Source organism: Bactrocera dorsalis, chromosome 1 (genome assembly GCF_023373825.1).
Source record: "Bactrocera dorsalis isolate Fly_Bdor chromosome 1, ASM2337382v1, whole genome shotgun sequence".
Taxonomy (NCBI): Eukaryota; Metazoa; Arthropoda; class Insecta; order Diptera; family Tephritidae; genus Bactrocera; species Bactrocera dorsalis.
The window spans coordinates 6625327-6645934 of NC_064303.1; the positions used below are offsets into that span (position 1 = coordinate 6625327).

General features: G+C 38.0%; 1 protein-coding gene across 1 annotated transcript; it reads left to right on the forward strand.

The window, feature by feature from the left end:
• Positions 1 to 6887: 6887 nt before the first annotated feature.
• LOC105225325 (CLIP domain-containing serine protease 14D) lies at positions 6888 to 18617 on the forward strand. The gene is made up of 6 exons (XM_011203726.4): positions 6888 to 7274; positions 9750 to 10091; positions 10152 to 10260; positions 10332 to 10516; positions 17912 to 18213; positions 18305 to 18617. Exons 1-6 carry the CDS (start codon positions 7139 to 7141, stop codon positions 18416 to 18418), a joined length of 1188 nt encoding a protein of 395 aa, XP_011202028.2. The 5' UTR covers positions 6888 to 7138; the 3' UTR covers positions 18419 to 18617.
• The last annotated feature ends 1991 nt before the right edge of the window (positions 18618 to 20608 follow it).

The following is a 20608-nucleotide window of genomic DNA, read 5'->3' on the forward strand; positions in this document are numbered from 1 at the left end:
TTTCCATTGGAAAGTTTGACATTTTTTAGCATAACATCATTCAGAACGTTTTGTCATTTAATCGTGAATTGTTTTATTTACAGGGAATTAAAAAATTCATCTCGGCCAAAAAATGGAATTAACTCGTGAACATTTTCGTGCGATCATTTTTCACAACTTTCGACGTGGATTATCACAAGAGTGCATCGATGAACTAAAATGTTTGCATGGCTATGAAGCACCATCTTATAACACTGCGAAAAACTGGTACAACGAATTCAATCGTGGCCGACGCTCGCTCAAAGACGAATTCCGTGAAGGTCGTCAAAAACAGCCATTGTGCCAGAAAACAGCAATTCCGTACGTGAACTAATAATGCAAGACCGTCATGTAACATACCTTCAGAGTGCTTCAAAAGACGTTTATACGATCGTCACAGGTGACGAATCATGGATCTATGCGTATGAGCCCGAAACAAAACAGCAATCGACCGTGTGGGTCTTCCAAGACGAACCAAATCCAACGAAAAAAAAAAACATTTTCGTTGATAAATATGCCTATTTTCATTATTAGGCCAGAAATATATATAGCAGCCCTCGTACAACCTTGATTTTTGAACTGCTTTGACGTGGTTTTTTCGACTTCAACTCACTTTTGCCACGAGTTTAGGCCGATTGATCATCTGTTTCTGGGACATAAGCATAGATTCAAAACTCATTGCCAGTAATAATACTATTCATGACATCCTGGTAGTCGGAAAGCATTGTTTCACAGACGTTAACACGACACCGTTTTTCAAAAAAAGTGAGTGAATTTGAAACCAATTGTGATTTTACTTTAGAACCAAATGATCTTTCGAAATGGTGTTCGCTGATCTTTCCAATATTACAACGATGCCAGTAAGATCTCTGTCATCTGATTCTCAAGCCCCAATTCGTTTGTTTTAACGACGTGTTGATCATCAGTTGGTGTTGATGGCCGTCCTGGACGTGGTTCGTTGTCAACGCGTTCTTGACCCTTGGCGACTTGAATAATTGGTACCAATCAAAACCACAATCAAATTTCTGGAACGCTTCGACTGGGATGTCCGCGAGTACCCTCGACACGGCCGCCTGGATGTCCGTAATCGACTCAAAATGGGTTCCTTTGACCACCGATTTTGTTTTAGGAAACAAAAAAGTCACAGGATGATATGTCGGGCGAATAAGGCGGCTATTGCAACATGGCGATCCCTTTAGAGGCCAAATACTGGGATACGCTGAGGGCGGTGTGGCACGGCGCGTTGTCGTGATGAAGGAACCAGTTACGAGCGATGTCAGGGCGCACCCTGTTGACTCGTTTTCGCAATCTTTCGAGTACTTGGAAATAGTAGACTTGATTCATAGTTTTCCCCGGTGGAACGAATTCTTTGTGGACGATTCCACGGCTATCAAAAAAGGCAATAAGCATGGTTTTCACCTTCGACATGCTCATGCAAGCTTTTTTCGGGCGGGGGGCGCGCGGAGACAACCATTGTGAGCTTTGGCGTTTGGTTTCCGGGTCGTATTGGAAAAACCAGCTCTCATCGCCTGTAATAACTCGATCAAGCAGCGTGGGATCGTTTTCCACTTGTTCCAAACAGTCTTCTGCGACGGTCATTCGATGCTGCTGATTTCGTTTTTCCATTTTCGTGACGAGCACTACAAACACACGTCTACTCAACTTGACGCAGCAGGCGAACTAAACAAGCTAGAGCGATGGTACATATATCAATGGAGAGGGGAGGGATGCCGGAAAAAGAGAAAGGGAATTTCAAGTTCACAGGTTTACCACAAGCGCGGCAATAAAATCAGTCTCATTACTTAATTGTCAAACCTCGTACATTGACTTAGCTCGTCACTCTAATCGTTTGTAAATAGTATACGGTATGGTATATTTGTCAAAGGGTCTCCAACGTTTCCTTCAGTGTGTTATAAACTTCACGGCAAACTTAATATACCCTATTTAGGGTATAAAAATAAACATTTGCTGATTGAGTACATATGTATGTATACGTACACTAGATTGCAAGTAAGTGATTTTTTCGGTATTTTTGTAAATGTTTGGTGATTGGAGCGAGTTTAATTGCAGCGCCCAATTATGCAGTCGACAATTACATGCACGTTTAGGCAAGCTCAAATAACGGTTATAATTTTTTAATTTCGAATGCAGACATTCTTTGTTGCGTTTCTTTTTTAATTGAAGCTAGAATATTATAAACATTTTATTTTATATATAAAATTGGACTTTTACTATCGAATTCGTGACAGAGTAAAATTCTAAATTGTTTGTTTAGTAGAGCAATTAAAAAATATGTTTTTTTATATGCGGAAATAATGTAAATATTAATTAAGGCTATGTATTTTGTTTTTTGATTTGGATAAGAAATAAAACAATGTTCCATTGATTAATTTTTTTTAATACTCATTTACAAAGTGACAATTGCGTGACTTTTGCCAAAAGTCTTCCGCATTCGCAATTAGCCTGGTTTATTTATTCATTATATTTTTGCACTCCTTTCGTTACCTCCATTGCTCATCAGCCTCCAAATTATAAATGTATCAAAATAATGGGTGTACATTAAACCACTATTTCGATTTAGCTGCTATTTGTTGGCCATCAATTGTGAAGACTACAGACAGCCAGCAAGCCAGCCGAGTTGATTGAACCAAAAGTCATTGTTGCTGAAATGAAATTAACAGCATTACACTTTATTGTTAGAATTATGCTGTTTTGGTGGTTTATATGTATATACAAGTATATGCTATACATTTTATGCAACAATGTATGAAAACATGAGGTATCATTTCCGAATTATGCAATAATACTACTATTAATCTGCTTATTAACGTCCATCATTTTCCGACCAATTTCATGCGGCTCGTTTTGTGAATTCCCACATTTACCGAGCATACTTTATTATGACATTATGCTGCAAATAAATATACATACAAACATATGGATTTTCCAGCTTGGCTAAATGATTTTACGTTGCGGTGGCCATATTCGATGGTAATTTCTGGACTCCACCTTTTCGATTCCATTTTTATAGTACGATTTAGTCCTTTGCTTTAAAATAGGCATTGTCTTGGTGAAACAGGACTTTTCTTCAAATGCGGCCGTTTTTCGTCGATTTCGTCCTTCAAACGATCCAATAACGCTATGTAATGGTCGCTCTTGATGTTCTTTTTTTCAAGCCAGTAAAAATTATTCAATGCGCATCCCAAAATACAGACGACTGTTTTCCACGCCTTGGAGCTGTTTTTCCACGCCTTGGAGCGGGTTTATCGTCTGCAGTCCAGTTGAATGACTGTCAATTGGGATTCGGAGTGAAATGATGGAGCCATGTGTCATCCATTGTTACATATCGTCGCAAAAACTTGGGTTTATTTTGGTAGAGTGAGCTCGCGCAGCACCCACTTTGCAGTGAGCTATCTCATACCCAAATATTCGTGGATGATATGATACGTTTAGTTGATGCTATCTGAAATAACTTCGCTTTACGGTCAGCTAAAATTATTTTGTGTACTTTTTTGATGTTTTCGTCCGGAACAACCTCTTTTGGGCGCGCACTGCGTTTATTGTCTTCGGTGCTCATGCCAGTTACTTATTAATAGCCTGGGCTGGGATGGCTTACAGTGAAATTTTCTTTTTTTCGGTCTTAGGCTAGATTGTTGAACTGGTTTGACGTCATATTCATAAAACTACGAGTACGTCGCGCTACCAGTTATGATATGTTTGATGAATGTCTTGTACTCCACATCGTATATTCAAAAGATTCAGGTCTTTTGTTACGAGATTCGCATTGACACGCTTTATACCCAAAACATTAACCAAGCGTGCTGTCAATCTATAGCAGATGCTAGGATCCTCTGTTATCTCTCTGTTGCCAACATGACCAAAACTGTTTCTTTAACTTTTTCAATGTTATTACATGGGTTTAAGGGTCTCAAAAAAAATTTTATAGTCTTATAAATTCCACAACACCTCTAGAATATTATCCCAAATTTTCAAGTTGATTCGAGTAATAGTCTCGGATATGCAGCCTTGAGAACTTGTGCGTTCGAGGCTAACTAGACTAAGTGCGTCGTCTTTAAACGAGGTTTTCTCGAAACTGTGTTTTTGAAGTCGGTTGGCAAGATTCCTCGAGAACTTCTCAGCGAATCTTCATGAAATTTTACACAAGCCTTTGATATACTATTCTTAAAGACTTGGGCGAAGAATTTTTTTTGATTACAACTATTTGACGCGAAATTTTCACTGAAATTTTAATTTGTTTTATAAAAATATCTGCCAAAAATCCAATTTTCAGTTTTTTTCCTTTGTCCATGTTCTAAGTTAAGGTTTTAACTATAACACGTATTTTTTCACTTTAGATGATCCTCTAAGGAGTTATCCTGCCAACGAGGGCGCATCTTTTTTCTGAGGGGTCACCGGAAATGGCGTCGCAATGGTGGAGTTTTAAATATTTTTTTCCCAAAAATTACAGAATTTCTTTATTAATAGTGTATGTTTGTAACAATACAAATTTCTAACAAAATATTTTATATGACAAAAAAATTGTTGAAAAAAGGCTGTTCTTTACCCGAGGAAACCCATGTAACCCCACAAGTAAAAACGTTAATTATTATATAATAATTTGACGTTAGAACATCATTAGAGACTTTTCTATAATTTAAAAGCTTATTTAAAGAGCTTTTGCTTGTCAGCAATGCTAATGTCTTGTAAATAAATAAAATGGATTTTTCCACTTCAATCGTTACTTTGTAAAAGTGCGTTAAATATGTTTAAAATATGCCATTAAACTCACGCGCATGCTTACAAGTGCGAAGCGGCAACAACATCAATTACTACTATATATTAATATAGTAATAATGATATTAAAGTACAAAGTGGTAAAAGTAATAAAAATGTTCATAAAACTTCGAAATGCGAAAAATGTAATGAAAGTAAAAACTGTCGCCATTCGGAGGCCAAAGTGTATGTATGTATATCAGTTAATAAAACAAATTCCACGCTATCAAACACGAAAGGGAGTGAAGTTAAAAAATATATATGGTAAACATGCAAATATAATTTTCAAAATATTTGTATGTAAATAGAACCGGCTTATAACCAGTGAAATGTGAATATCACATTAAAACGATCGTTACTGCCTTTCTATTCCATCGCTGGTGGGAAAGGGGGACGCAAGTAGAGCGGCGTGATTTTATCAGTAGCACATAATGCACGTAATATAACGGTGCTTCATATGTCCTCTACATGTTAACATATAATTGAAGGGAAGGCTACTGCTGTGCCCAGCAGGAATGCTAGGCGGTTAAATTCACCAACTCACCAGCGGTGGATAATTAATTAAGTTGTTGTTTTTAAGGTTTTATCGATTGCTATTACTTAAAATAAAGTATTTTTTTTACAGAAATAAAGGCTTAAATGTTATAGTCAATAAAATATGCAATACGGATAATCGGATAATCGGACAGCGAAATATAACAGCCTACTAAGGTTTTGGTATTCTGAAAGGAAATTTAGATAGAAAAGAATGTCTTATTTCTCAAATGAATGAAAATGCTCATAATATTTTAAAAATTAGACTTTGAATTGCTTATGTAGCCTCGGTATTTTCAAGATCAAGCTCCGCAAGCGACTTTTGCTTCCGCTTAAACCTGAAGAATACGTTCGCTGGCAACGAATCGACGGGACTGAGTCCTTTTTTGAAAAACAATGTCAGTGAGTGTTTGTTTATGATGGGAAAAAGTTTGTCTGACTATATTTACCAATGACAAAAAAAACCAACGCATTTCCTAGACATTTTGTAGCTCCAATGCTCTCACGGCTGCGGAAGACAATTATTTGAGTAATACAAAGCTTTCAGTAAAGATCTTGAAGTTTTGCTTAATGCGAGTCGTTCGTCCACCCCTTTTTGTGGGGTTTTTTTTTTCTCAGTCCGGGTCAAATTTGATCACATGGTATTATAAAACATTTATGAAAAATATTTTAAAAAGATTAAATAACGATGTTTTTTTACAGTCCGAGTAAAAATCAAAAATCGTTTTATCAAAAATCAATAATCGTTTAATTTTTTAATGAAATCGTTTCATTCGTTTAATTTTTTAATTTTTTCTTTAGTCCGGGTCAAATTTGATCGATGGTTTTATAAAAATTTTATCAAAAATATTTTATTCTTTTAATGACGATGTTTTTTCCAGTCCGGGTCAAATTTGATCAGATGATATTACAAAAATTCTATCAAAAATATTTTATTCTTTTATTGATGATGTTTTTTTTTAGTCCGGGTCAGATTTGATCAGATGATATAAAATTTTCTCAGTACGGGTCAAATTTGATCAGATGGCTGTGTACAAATTTTATCAAAAATATTTTAATCTTTTAATGACGATGTTTTTTTTCAGTCCGAGTCAAATTTGATAAGATGATATTATAACGATTGTATCTAAGTGTTTAAAATTTTGATGGATGCATGATTATAGGTCAACGAGAGTCCTCTCAGAAATCTCACTTTATTTGCAAGTACTCTATGAAAAAAACTATAGAAAATGTGGAGTCAGAATTTACAAATGAATAAACGAAAAACAATTTTTAATTCACTGCTCTATGCATTGCTCATTCAATCTGATCATTACTCTCTCCATCACTGACTCCGCGCTTCATTTGTGCAAAGTACACGCCACTTAGACTAGTATTAATATATAATATATACATATAAATATGTACATATGTACCTGTGCATGAGCTCAAATTACTACACGCTTTTTCCATACATACTTACACATATGTATACGCTTGTATTAAAGGTAGATTTGTGCGTTACTCCATTTATTCTAAAAAAATACAGAAATTTTGTCATACTAGCCATTATTGCCCATAACTATCATCAACCGTTGACCAGTAGCCGGAGCGTTGTCATCGCATTTGGACGCATTTAAATTTAATTACCTTTCGTTTTTACGCAGCAAAACCTGAAATATTTTGTGAAAACCAATTAAAGAAGAAATTTTTGCGGCAAACATTAAATAAATTTACGAACATTTAATTGAAAAAATATAAAAAAAAAATTATTATAATTTTTTATTTGATAACTTTTTCGAAAATTTGTTAACCCGGTTGCAACCGCTGCAACATGTTGTGGAAGGATGTGTTCGATCAACATAATAATCGCGGCGGTAGTAAATTGTTGCTATCTCCATGGCAAGTTTTTACCTTAATTATCATAGGGTGGTCCGCAGCTACCGGAAAATGTGAAGTCGGTACCTTTGGTAAGAATGAAGTGAAAGATATAAGAAAAAATTATTTGGAGATATTGTGATGTGTTATTAGTATCGATAAGGACGATTAAAGGACAATAATATTCGAGGAAATTATTAGTGAAAATATTTTAATTGGGGACTTGGAGTAGATATCTTTAAAATTAGTGCATCAAAAATTAAAAAAAAAACAAGAAAAATCATAAACTTCGAATCTGTAATATCCTTCATTTCATAAAAGTGTATAAAAATATAAAAGTTTTTCATATAAGGACATGATTTTGATCGGTCAGTTAGTATGGCATCTAAAGGTTATACTGGTTCGGTTTGAACAATATGTTTTAAGATTGGAGCGTTGCATTGGACAATTATTGGTATCAATCTAGATAGTTCATGAACAATAATATTGAATACGAAGTAGTTATTGATAATATTTTTTAGAATTTTTTGTTACAAACATACACATTAACAAAGAAATTCTGAAATTTTTGGAAAAAAATTTGTTAAACTCGTCCATTGCAACGCCATTTCCGGTAACCCGAAAAAAGGTATGCCCGCGTTGGCAGGATAACTCCTGACAGGATCATCAAAAGTAAAAAAAATACGTGTTTTAGTTAAAAGTTAAGTCAGAACACGGACGAAGGAAAAAACTGAAATTTGGATTTTTGGCAGACATTTCGACATAAAAATGAAACTTTCAGCGAAAATTTCGCGACAATTTTTTTCAAAACGTTGTAAAAATCCTTCAGCAAAGTCTTTAAGAATTGCATATCAAAGACCTGTTTAAAATTTCAAGAGATTGGAGCTAGGCTACACAAGCTAGCCTCGAGCGCACAAGTTTTCAAGGCTGTATCTCCAAAACTATTAAACTTTACACCAACAAGGGCGTTCACCATGGATAGGAACAGGTGGTAATCACTTGGCGCTATATTCGGGCTATATAGTGGATGCGATGAAACCTCCCATTAGAGCTCCCGTAGCTTCTGACGAGTCATCAACGCAGTGTGTGGTCTGGCATTGTTCTGTTGAAATACTACTCCCTTCCTGTTGGCCAATTCTGGACGCTTCTGGTCGATCTCCTGCTTCAAGCGCTCCAGTTGTTCGCAGTAGATGGTAGAATTAAGCCTCTGGCCATACGGGAGCAGCTCATGGTGCATGATTCCCCTCCAATCCCACCAAACACACAGCAAAACCTTCCTGGCTGTTAATCCCGGCTTGGGTACTGTTTGGAACGATTCACCGGCCTCCGACCACGACCGTCTTCGCTTGATATTGTCGTATGTGATTCTTTTATTATCGCCAGTCACCATACGCTTCAAAAATGGGTCGAGTTCGTTCCGTTTCAGCAGCATATCGTAGGTCTTGATTCGGTCCTGAAGTTTTTTTTGCGACAAATCATGCGGCACCCAAACATCAATCTTTTTTGTGTATCCAGCCTTCTGCAGATGGTTTAAAGTGGTTTGGTGACTAACTCCCATTTTCTTGGCGATGTTACGAGATGCTACATGCCGGTCTAACTCGATGTTTTCCATGATTTGATCGGTATTCGGCTGGCTTATCCACCCACTCTGAATCCTCGAAGCCATTCCTCCGCAGTTCGAAGTGATACAGTACACACCCCCAACCCATCATGGCGAATATCTGGACAGTTGTTGATTTTCCAGGTTTAAAGCCGCACTGATAAGGTCCAACCAGTTTGCTGATGGTGGGCTTAATCCTTCATAAAGTACGTAAAAAAATACGTTTTGGGGTTAAGGAAAAGTAGGAAAAGGGTTCTAACACAAATGTGTGTTCGTAATTGGAACAGTTGTTGTCGATATTTGTCCAAAATCTGCGAGTAATTACTTAAATTACTATAGGCTATAGCGGAAGTGAAAGTGTGCAAAATTAGTTGTAAAATGAAAAATTTTTAATTCCGTCAAATTGGTATTTCGCGAAAATTCGATCGACCTTAATTAGACGATCGGTATCCATTATAAAACCTTGACACACAATTTATACTATTACGTATCGGTTTGGGTTAACTCATTTGCTGATAAGCTTTGGATTTATGAGTTTCTACTTTCTAAAAAAAAATCTACGTTTTCCAAAATATACAAACCCATTGCATCTTCATCGTGAAATAGACTGATAGATCCACCACGTGATCAAGGGATTTCTTTCTAGACGAAACCTTTTGTGACTCTAGTGATTTCAAAGCCACCTGACTATCTGTATATGTGAATATATTTCTTGCTGTGAGCACACTCCTGGTCAGAACAAGTAGGTTTTCTCTAGTTACTGTGATCTCCGCTTGGAGCACAAACAAAGCTAAGTTTTCCAAAATATACGTATGTTATAATTCATCATGCTGCCTGCTTACTTTTGAAATTTGTTAGCAGGGTGTTGAACAATTCTTCATTGATTTTTCGCATCAACATTAGTCGAAACTCATTTACATAATATAAATTCTCTCTTTTTACTCCCACCACCGAATACGTCTATAAGAAAAACTAGTTATGCCAGACACTTACGTGAATCCCAGCGCATCAGCAACGCCACAAGGCCGCTCCTACGCGCCACGTTCTTACTACGACGCTGGCACGGAATGCACAGTCGGCACAGAGTGTTCCCCACTACACGATTGCACGGCAATGATCTACGAAGTGGCCAAACGCTGTTACTATGGTGATAAATCGTTATTTTGTGGCGGCGGTGAAGAAATGCCTTACGTCTGTTGTCCTAGTAGTCCGCTGGAGAAGAATCAAGTGTGCGGCAAGTCGCTGGTGCAAGGACACTTTTATCGCGGGCTCGGCACGCATCCGTTCGTGGCACGTGTTGGCTTCAAACGTAAGTGTAGCAAAGTGTAAACTGCTTTAAGTTAGGAGTTAAAAAGTTGTTGACTTTCAGATATCAATACGGGCGCTTTTGCATATCCCTGCGCGGGCTCGGTTATCGCCAGACGCGTCATTTTAACAGCCGCTCATTGCGCTTTAGCCAAGGCGGAAGGACATCGTCTGTAAGTCAGCTAGCGAAGCTTATTTCACTTTATTTCTTTCTTTCTAATATCACTCTTGGTTTTTCCTTTAGCTCTTCCGTGCGTGTGGGCGAATACGACACGTCCAACGATCCGGATTGTGCGAGCACTGGATTTTGTGCGCCTCGCTCGGTCAATCACGCGATTAGCCATGTGATCGTACATCCAGACTATAAACAGGGCCAGTATCATCATGATATCGCTTTGTTGGTGCTGAAAACGCCACTCAACTATTCAGGTGAGAGTTCATAAAGCATAAACGAAAAATGAAAGGGAATGTGCGCGTATGAGTTAGCATGTGTGTGTCGTCTTTTATAGTGTTTTTGGGTACATATGCACGTATATTTATGCATATACACATTTGCCAGACTCATTAAATGGGAGTTTTTGTCGGTGTTTACGATTAATTAAACTTGCCCGTCAGGTACTTGAAAAAAATATAAAATTTATTATTAATTTTTTGCGTTCCATTTCTTCAATTATCGCACGAATCAAGTTCAAAACAGTTAAATGTTGTTTGCATGTCATCAAAGGCTTTTGTCAACGACTAAAATTGAAATGTATTTGTTTATTATAATTTAGTCTCCCTATATTAAATCAGTTTTAATAGTAACCAACCTACAACTAATCCGTTAGGGCACAGTATAGGTTTTTCAAGAGCCGATATTTTTATGATATCCGTAACTAATTCAAAACTCAGCATCGACTCATAAAAATGACTCCTATAGTTCCAATTATTTGTATCCTGTATGCTTTGATTTCGGAGATGACAGGTGGAAATACACAATGGATTATATTTCTCGTATCAGACCCCCTTATTGTACAACCCATTATGTTTTATGGAGTCTTTATGTGGTGGAGGGCTCTAGAAAAGGCCACACTTCCAAGGAAATTTGAGAGCGGCGGCGCTCATCAGCATGTGTGATGCACCAAGGATCATTCCAACCATGGCACTTGCACATAGTGCCCGTAGACATCGTCGGAAGGTGTATGGTTGCTAAAGTTACTATCAGAAGCGCAATTTTATACGATATCCTTTACAACAGTTTTGTTTATGCAGCAAATTCATATTTTTCTTGCGCTTAAAATAACAAGTATCTGAACATTCGGACATCCTCGCACATTTTGATTTCATACTGCATTAAGTAGACGCCAATCCGAACTCTGGGAGCTCGTTCTCTGCCCATATACCGACGAGAGAGGGGCAGTGAGCTTCTTTACAGATGAATCAAACCAAGTTTGCAGCCATTAAGGTAGCAGTAGATCTGCTGCTCCGGAATGCAGCCTCTTTCAGAGACGTGAACATTCACTCAGAGCGCTGAACTCATTTACGGTGCGTTCAGGGTTGGTCGAGGAGTACGTAACTTCGCTGTCAATAGCATCGAGTGTCTTTGTGATAAAACTGGTATGGGTGCCGGACCATAGCGGAATTGTAGGAAATTGCAAATCTGATGAACAAGCAAGGAAAGGCACCCTAGAACCGCTATAGGTCGAATGAGGGCGGATTGGTGCTCCCTTATCCTCTTGCGGTCTACTACGAGATAGCTGGGCTTTGCGGAAGCTAGGGCAGCGCTGGACAACCATCGGTACATGCGCTGTCGCAAAAGACTTTTGGTCCAAGATCGATCGATGGAGATCTAGTTACTCTTTGCCCTCAGTAAGGCTCGCCTCGCCCAAGTTGTGAGGCTTTTCACAGGCCATTGCCCTACTGGTACTCATGCTGTAAGGTTGAGAATCTTACCAAACGCCATTTGCGGAAGCTGTATGGAAGAAGATGAGATGGAAACAACTCGACTCTTCCCTCTTGACTGATCCGCGTTTGGGAGGTCAAGACTTAAGCACTTGGGTGCGCATACCTTCAGACAACCCACCGAGCTGACGGGAGTGGAAATTAAACTCCTGTGCAAATTTGTATTGGTTACTAAGCGTTTATAAGCTCAAACACATGAGTTATTTTTCTAACCTAACCCCAATATTGTTAATCTGTTCTCCCTTAGGAGTAGTTTAATCACTGACTTAACATAGTACTCGAGCAAACTTTAAGAATTAATAATAATTCCAAACAACCCTCGAAAGTGAAAAATATTAACGTGTCTGGCCAAAGTTTGACTGTACATAGCTAACGAAATTGGTGCTCTCTATCAATGGGGGCGTTTGGTCATTTCCAGATAATGGTTCAGCGCACAAATCCAAAATACATTATAGGTATGGAAGATGGACATCAGCTCTTTCTGGATAGAAAAATTATGTTAGGTTAGGTAGAGTGGATGTCTTATAACGCACGTAGGTCTTAGGAGGTCAATAATTATACCACTGGAACTAAAGTCCAATAACTCTGTTGTTTCATCTCTAAACCACCCCGTACTTCTAATGAAGTTCATCCATACAAAAATTTTTAAATGAGCAACCTCTGAGACTACGTAGAGAAACCCTCGTCCGATAGTATAATTTTTCCCTATATAGAGTCTTGCAGTCACATAGAAGATGTTTAATGGTTTCCTGACAGATTCTACATTAGTTGTTCTATGGCGTTCCTAGTATTAGATATTGCCATTTCTGCCAATTAGACAGTGACCTACACTCCTACTAGAGCTCTTATATCACTCCTATTAATTTTTAATAGTCGGCATGTGCCATCGTTGATCCAATCATGCCACATTTGTATGCTTACTGTTTATAGATATTTGTAACGGGTGATTTTTTTGAGGTTAGGATTTTCATGCATTAGTATTTGACAGATCACGTGGGATTTCAGACATGGTGTCAAAGAGAAAGATGCTCAGTATGCTTTGACATTTCATCATGAATAGACTTACTAACGAGCAACGCTTGCAAATCATTGAATTTTATTACCAAAATCAGTGTTCGGTTCGAAATGTGTTTCGCGCTTTTTTATCGACAAATTTTGTTCAGCGATGAGGCTCATTTCTGGTTGAATGGCTACGTAAATAAGCAAAATTGCCGCATGCCGGGTGAAGAGCAACCAGAAGCCGTTCAAGAACTGCCCATGCATCCCGAAAAATGCACTGTTTGGTGTGGTTTGTACGCTGGTGGAATCATTGGACCGTATTTTTTCAAAGATGCTGTTGGACGCAACGTTACGGTGAATGGCGATCGCTATCGTTCGATGCTAACAAACTTTTTGTTGCCAAAAATGGAAGAACTGAACTTGGTTGACATGTGGTTTCAACAAGATGGCGCTACATGCCACACAGCTCGCGATTCTATGGCCATTTTGAGGGAAAACTTCGGACAACAATTCATCTCAAGAAATGGACCCGTAAGTTGGCCACCAAGATCATGCGATTTAACGCCTTTAGACTATTTTTTGTGGGGCTACGTCAAGTCTAAAGTCTACAGAAATAAGCCAGCAACTATTCCAGCTTTGGAAGACAACATTTCCGAAGAAATTCGGGCTATTCCGGCCGAAATGCTCGAAAAAGTTGCCCAAAATTGGACTTTCCGAATGGACCACCTAAGACGCAGCCGCGGTCAACATTTAAATGAAATTATCTTCAAAAAGTAAATGTCATGAACCAATCTAACGTTTCAAATAAAGAACCGATGAGGTTTTGCAAATTTTATGCGTTTTTTTTTTTTTAAAAGTTATCAAGCTCTTAAAAAATCACCCTTTATTTATCAATTAGATATCTATAGCGGCCAGAGGCATGTAAATTCCCTCTTTTCCGGAGTCTCATCCTATGGTGGTGCCTGTTCTGTTTATTTTATCTGCTATCTGAACTCATTGCAGGTTGATCGCTATGAAGGATGTTAGGTTTACCAAGGGATTTAAGCATACATTTACTATCTTAGGCGATACCCTTTGAGACTTTTATGATCTCAAGGCCACCTGATTATCTGCATATATTAAAATATTTCTTGTTGTGAGCGCACTGGTTGTCAGAACAAGAAGGTTTTCTCTAATTGCTGTGATATCCGCTTGGAGGACACTGCAGTAGTCTGGTAGACGGAATGCGATTTTGATATGTAGTTTTCATCATTACTGATGACGAGACGTGAGTCTATGAATATGACGTCCTGCCCCGACGAAACTGTCCAACAATGATACTAATCGTTTTCCTTAATTACGGCGGTGTTGTTCAACATGAACTTGTTGTACAGGGTAAAGGGTCGCTAAAAAATACTGCTAGGCCATTTTTGGATAGTTACGTGAACCAACTCGTCGAAAACAACCGATAATGCACCGTCACATTTTAGCGTGATTGTAACTGACTTTTTGACCAAGGTCGAAAAGAGAGTCATCGCTCAGCCACTGTAATCGCCAGATTCGGCTCACCGAGACTTTTTCAGCATTTTTTTTGAAGCTGGGAAATTCTTTTCGTGAGTCCAATAAAGACAATTTTTGAGAGCATTGGAGGACATCTTAGTCGAGGCCTATAACAAGTGTATTTATGTGATTAAGCCTTGTCATGCTTGTATTGGTTCGAAAGTCCGGGTCAAATTTGATCAATAGGTATTTCATAAAATAATTCTAAGAGACATCGCTGAGAAATGAACCGAATCGTTTGTCTTCAGTGCTTTTGAAAGCCTTACACAATGTGGACGAATCAGTCACATTCTCAAAAGAACGTGTATATAAGTTTGATACAGAAATATTCCTTTGCTAATGAGGTGTTCATGCACACATTTAATTATAACAAACTAGTATATCTGAAACTTTTATCGATCGATTAATTAAAATTTCAAAAACGCTTAAAGTTTAAGTGATGCCCCACCAAATCACGTCAACACCTTTTAAAACACTTGTTTTCTACCTGAAACTTGTCTGAGTATTGCCGATCCTCCCGCTAATTATGACAGCAGCTGTCACAAACTCCATTACCTTAACGTGTCATAATATTCTGAATTACTTGGCACATTAAAAATAATATGCCAAACAAAGCGAATTAATCGCCGAAGACATAAGGGCGTTCGCTGGTGCGTGCACATCCTCCGTTTGCTACGCGTTACTCTTCGCCACAAGCGACTTTTCAGCCGGTTTGCAGAACGACGTGGCAACGTGTGGCATCAGGCCACGCAGCAGACCAACGAGCAGCGTGTAAGCATGAAAAATGTCAAATTAGTGGTCCGGCAGCCGCTAAGTGTGATTTACAACCTGATTTAATTGGATGATATGAGTGCGCGACTGCAATGCTTTGGGCATTTTTCGTGTTATTGTTTTTGTACTTTTCGGCAGCACCAGACGGGACCTCACATGTGCCAAGTGCATACAAAGTTGCAAAATTTATAGGGGGCACGTTCGTATCTCACGTTATTAAGCCATAAAACTCATTATAACATTGAAATTGAAAAATGCTCATAATGATAGAGTTGCGCCTCGATCTTGTTGATTCTTTGGCTGCGTTTGGCATGCTTTCGGGAATAAAGTGCGTGTTGAGTTCATGTTTTTTTGGGGGAAAACAAAGTTTCAAATAAAACTACATATTATACCCTACACAAATAAAGAACTTTCCATGGAAAAAAGTGATTTAAATCGTTCAGTTTGGATGTCAGCTATTTGCTATAGTGTCTGATAGAGGAGGTTCCGACAAATGTGTACGTGTAAGTTCCAGAGCGATAGCCTGAGATACACTGAGAGACAGGACTTAATCGACTCAGTTCGCCGCGTTGATAAATTATATATTGGTAGTCGAAAAAGTCTGTTCGTATTTTGTTAATAGATGTCAGGAAACGAAAAGTTGATCAAATACGACAATAATCTGCGAAAAAGATCATGGTCCAAGCCTGGTAAAGCTCAACAAATTTCCGTAAAGGCAGAATTGCCGCCTCGGAAGATTATGCTGAGTGTTTGGTGGCATTGGAAAGGAATCCTCCACTATGAGCCTGATCGAACGATTGATTCTACATTTTACTGACAACAACTGGTGAGATTGAAGCAAGTAACAGAAAAAAACGGTCAGAACTGATCAAAAGAAAGGGTTTCGTCTTCCATCAGGACAACGTTAGAACACACCTTTCTTTGATGACTCGGCAAAAACTGAGAGAGCATGGCTGGGAAGTTTTCACCTTGCACTATCGGACTACCATTTGTTTCGGTGGATGTAGAACTCCCTTATTGACTGTGAAATTGACTGGTAAATCACTTGTCGCAGTTTTTCGTCGAGAAACCAGAAAATTTTTACACTGATGGAATAATGTCTTTAGCAGGAAAATGGCAAAAAGTGGTCGACAATAGTAGACTTGATTCATAGTTTTCCCCGGTGGAACGAATGCTTTGTAAAAGACTCCACGGCTATCAAAAAAAGCAATAATCAACGTTTTCACCTTCGACTTGCTGATGCGAGCTTTTTCCGGGAGGGGGCGCGCGCGTAGACAATCATTGTGAGCTTTGGGCACGACTAAGAGTACTATTACTATACACTCTTACAATTTTAGCGTACGTTCCGAAACTGTTTCGCCCAATTATCGCGACGCGTTGCTCTTGATTTCGTTTTTCCATTTTCGTGACCAGCACTACAAACACACGTCTACTCAACTTGACGCAGCAGGCGAACTAAACAAGCTGGAGCGATGGTACATATATCAATGGAGAGGGGAGTGGATGCCGAAAAAAGAGAAAGGGAATTTCAAGGTCACAGATTTACCACAAGCGCGGCAATGAAATCAGTCTCATTACTTAATTGTCAAACCTCGTAATTGGTTCATTAAAGATCATTATAAATAAAAAAAATTTGAGGTTGGATTAGAAATACGAAAGGACTTTTTCGACTACTAAATTTAGTTTACCGAATTCGTCATTAGGACTCTTAAATCATCGTTTAATACCAAGGCACACTCCACTAACGGGACGAAAAGTATTATTTCATAATTTCTAAAAATTGCTCCACCTTAATGCGTCAGTATATTTTTAAATTCAAATGGCGCGAGTGTCAATATCAGAACGTGTTCGAATCGCAATATTAGCAATGAATGAAATTTTGTGTTATTCTCCAAAATTTGCGGTTAACAATTTGTTTTCTTTGTGGCTATTGCTTACTTAGCCGCTTAAATTGTTGCAGATTCGTTTAAGATCAGCAAAGGACCAGCGGTTAATATTACTTAATTTAATACACATAACGATTATTCTGAATTTTGTTTTGATCAACAAAACGGGCAATCAACGTCGATAATGCACCGCCAATGAGTTGCTACTTATTGGTCGAATGTTTTGTAGTCGAATTTTGGAGCCTTCTGCCCACCGACATAGATTCCACATATGTATGTATTTTTCAAATCGATACGGCATGTTTGTTATTGTATCTGACTGAACGCTGATCTTTAGACAGGTATGTATGTATATGTACAATACAGAAAAGAAGGCAGTTACACAAAGGCCTTATAAGGGTTCAGGAACAGTCGGATGTAAAATTTGATTCTTCCAGTAGTAGAGGCTTGAAAAGTTCTATTTTGTTTGGCCATACAAAGAAGGAAACCCCTCTTGGTAAAAGTATCCCTCCCTCTGCTGTTCTCTCTCTATTTAAATTGTTGAAGTCAAGACCGAGACTGTTAGGTCGATTCAATTTCCTGTAAATGTAGCTCGAAGCTGGAGTTTTGACTGATGAAGAAATGATATTCTTTACTACAACACAACTTTACGGTATTACTTGTATTCTCAACTTCTTCTTCAACCTAGTTGCAACTCAACCGATTTGTCTGCAAAAGTCACGCACCAATTTGGTGGTGGGTAAGCGCGCCACAATCGCTGGTTGGGGCAAAATGTCTACCTCCAGCACGCGTCAACCGGAAATGGCACATTTGGATGTGCCGCTGACCAGTTGGGATCTCTGTTTGCGTAATTACGGCTCAACCGGCGCGCTGGAATCGCCAAATTCAATTGAAGGACAGTGGATGTGCGCGGGCGGTGAGGGTAAGGATGTGTGTCAGGGCTTTGGCGGAGCGCCGCTATTTATACAAGAAAACGGCATATACTCACAGGTGGGTGGAGATTATTATATTTACATACATATATACATACATGTTTATATATTGTATTTATTTATATTGTACATTTATCAATTTTTGACAGATCGGCATAATGTCTTTCGGCTCGGATAATTGTGGTGGCTTGCGCATACCGAGTGTTTACACGTCTGTTGCTCACTTTGCCGAATGGATACACGACAACACGCCGCCGGAATAAACGTTGATAATTTTTGTGTGTTTATTTTTTGAAAATATATTGAAGATTTTTGAATTGCAATTGTGACGATGTGATTTTGTGTTTATAATTAAAATTTTTTATTTATTTTATTAATTAAGTTTGTATCGATAATAAATATGCATTATTTATTCATATAAAATAAGGTGTATCATACCAATAAATTGTTTGTGAAAAATTATTTATTTAATTTTTTTATTTAATCATAGACAATTATTATATCATTCTTTGATTACTTTTCGTAATATTGCCTCATAGTTTTTTATTTTTTATTTTTACTTTTTCACATATACAAAATAAAAATGTAAATAAACAATTTGTCCAAAAAGAAAATCGTCTCACATTGAACAAATTTCCAACGATAAAAATACTTTAATTGTCATAATTGAGCTTTGAACTCGGCGCTGGTCAAGCGTTGCTCGGTTGTTGGTCGTCTGCCCGGTGTTTGTATACATACATATGTTTGTATACTTAAGAGTTAGAGCGCCTAGTTACATAGAAAAACGTTAAAAATAACATATTTATTTATACAGAAATGCTTGTAAGGAATTGCTGTAGTATTATTCATTCATAAATATGTACACATGTGGAAGCGATTTTGAATATTTTTTGAATTTTTTTTTTTATAAAAATTTACTCAGAATCTGCCTTAGTATACTGACATTAAGTAAATTTGTTGACTCATGCAGTGATGTTGGAGTACAATGCTAATAATTTTATATGAATGAAAGTGTAGAAGGGTAACTTTCAAAGTCTGAGTTCAATTGCATCGAAAGAATAGTTGTAGGTCAAGGGCTGGCAGTTAGATCCATGCCTTACTACCTGCTGAAACAGTCTTACTTGCATAATCGGTGGTGACGCGTTGCTGAGTCAGATCTGAGACCCATATGTGCTGGATATATCAACTCTGAGATGGATTACACTGCCCTGCTGGCGTTAAGTGTTAACATTACTACCGCCTTTAGGAAATGGCAGACGCAATTAGTTCATTTAGAACTGTGGCTCACCAAATGTAACGTTAACATCAAATGTAACGTTAACATCAATACCGAAGTCCAAAAAAGCGGTGTGTAACCTTATGCACGAAGTATGGTGTGTCTACAGGTGGTCATATATGAACAGATACTATTAACAAAGGCGCGAAAAAATTTGTGGCTTATAATTGACAAAAGGCGTACATGGTATAGCCAGAGGAAAACCAACAAAACATCGCTTCGGTTAAGATCTATACAGCTGTACTGGCTACTATGGTCTAGACACCGCCTCAATCTGAAATATATCCTGCTTATTTGGGAAAATGGGAACTATTTTTGGGCAATACATCTTTTATAGTTTTTTTCTTAGGTATGTGAGTAAGTAGGGTGGTTGTCTGAGGACGCACCTAAGCCATTGTAAAATCACTGGGTCAAAAATACCCACTCTCTATTATGTCCTCTCTGAAGCAGCCTGTGCTCCTGATGAATTTCATTAATTCAGAAAGTTGTATACGTGAAATTTCCGATACATCACCAAGAAACCCTCGACCGATAGCTGTGATTCTTGTCCTATAAAAAGCCTCGAATCGATATTTTTTTTCAGTCTCTTCTACTTCAACTTCTTGGCAGCTTCTAAAATAATTGTTGAATGGTACCTCCAGTCTGCTGGCAAGTTTTCCAATAAACAGTGACTTGTTAGCACTCTTACTAGAGTTCTAATGTCAGTGCTTTTTTTAACGTAAATAGTAGGCATTTCACGGCTTACATTTCAGTCAGGGATTGTTTCCACCGAGACTCAGATATATTTATTACATGGTTGTCTATTAATTATAATGTTTTGCTTAGCTTTTACATATTATGACGTCGTGTTTACAGTATTTGACCAAATACAAGTCTTGCTACACGCCGGTGCGATCCAACTTCCTTGGGTTCGAATATATTGCTAGTTTAAAAATGTTATTAGATCGGTTTATGGGTTTATACTTCTTAAAGTTGTACCTTTTTTTGGTGTATTCTTCTTTATATCACTTAAGGTCTTCTTGAGAGACATACCGAAATAAGCCATGTCTTCAATTGAGTCATAACGATTTCCCCGGAGCGGTCGTTTGAGTTTGCTGAATATTCAGAAGTCACACGGAGCTAAATTGAAAACTCACAAAAATTCAATGCAGATGCGACGGTGCTTTATCGCAGGTCT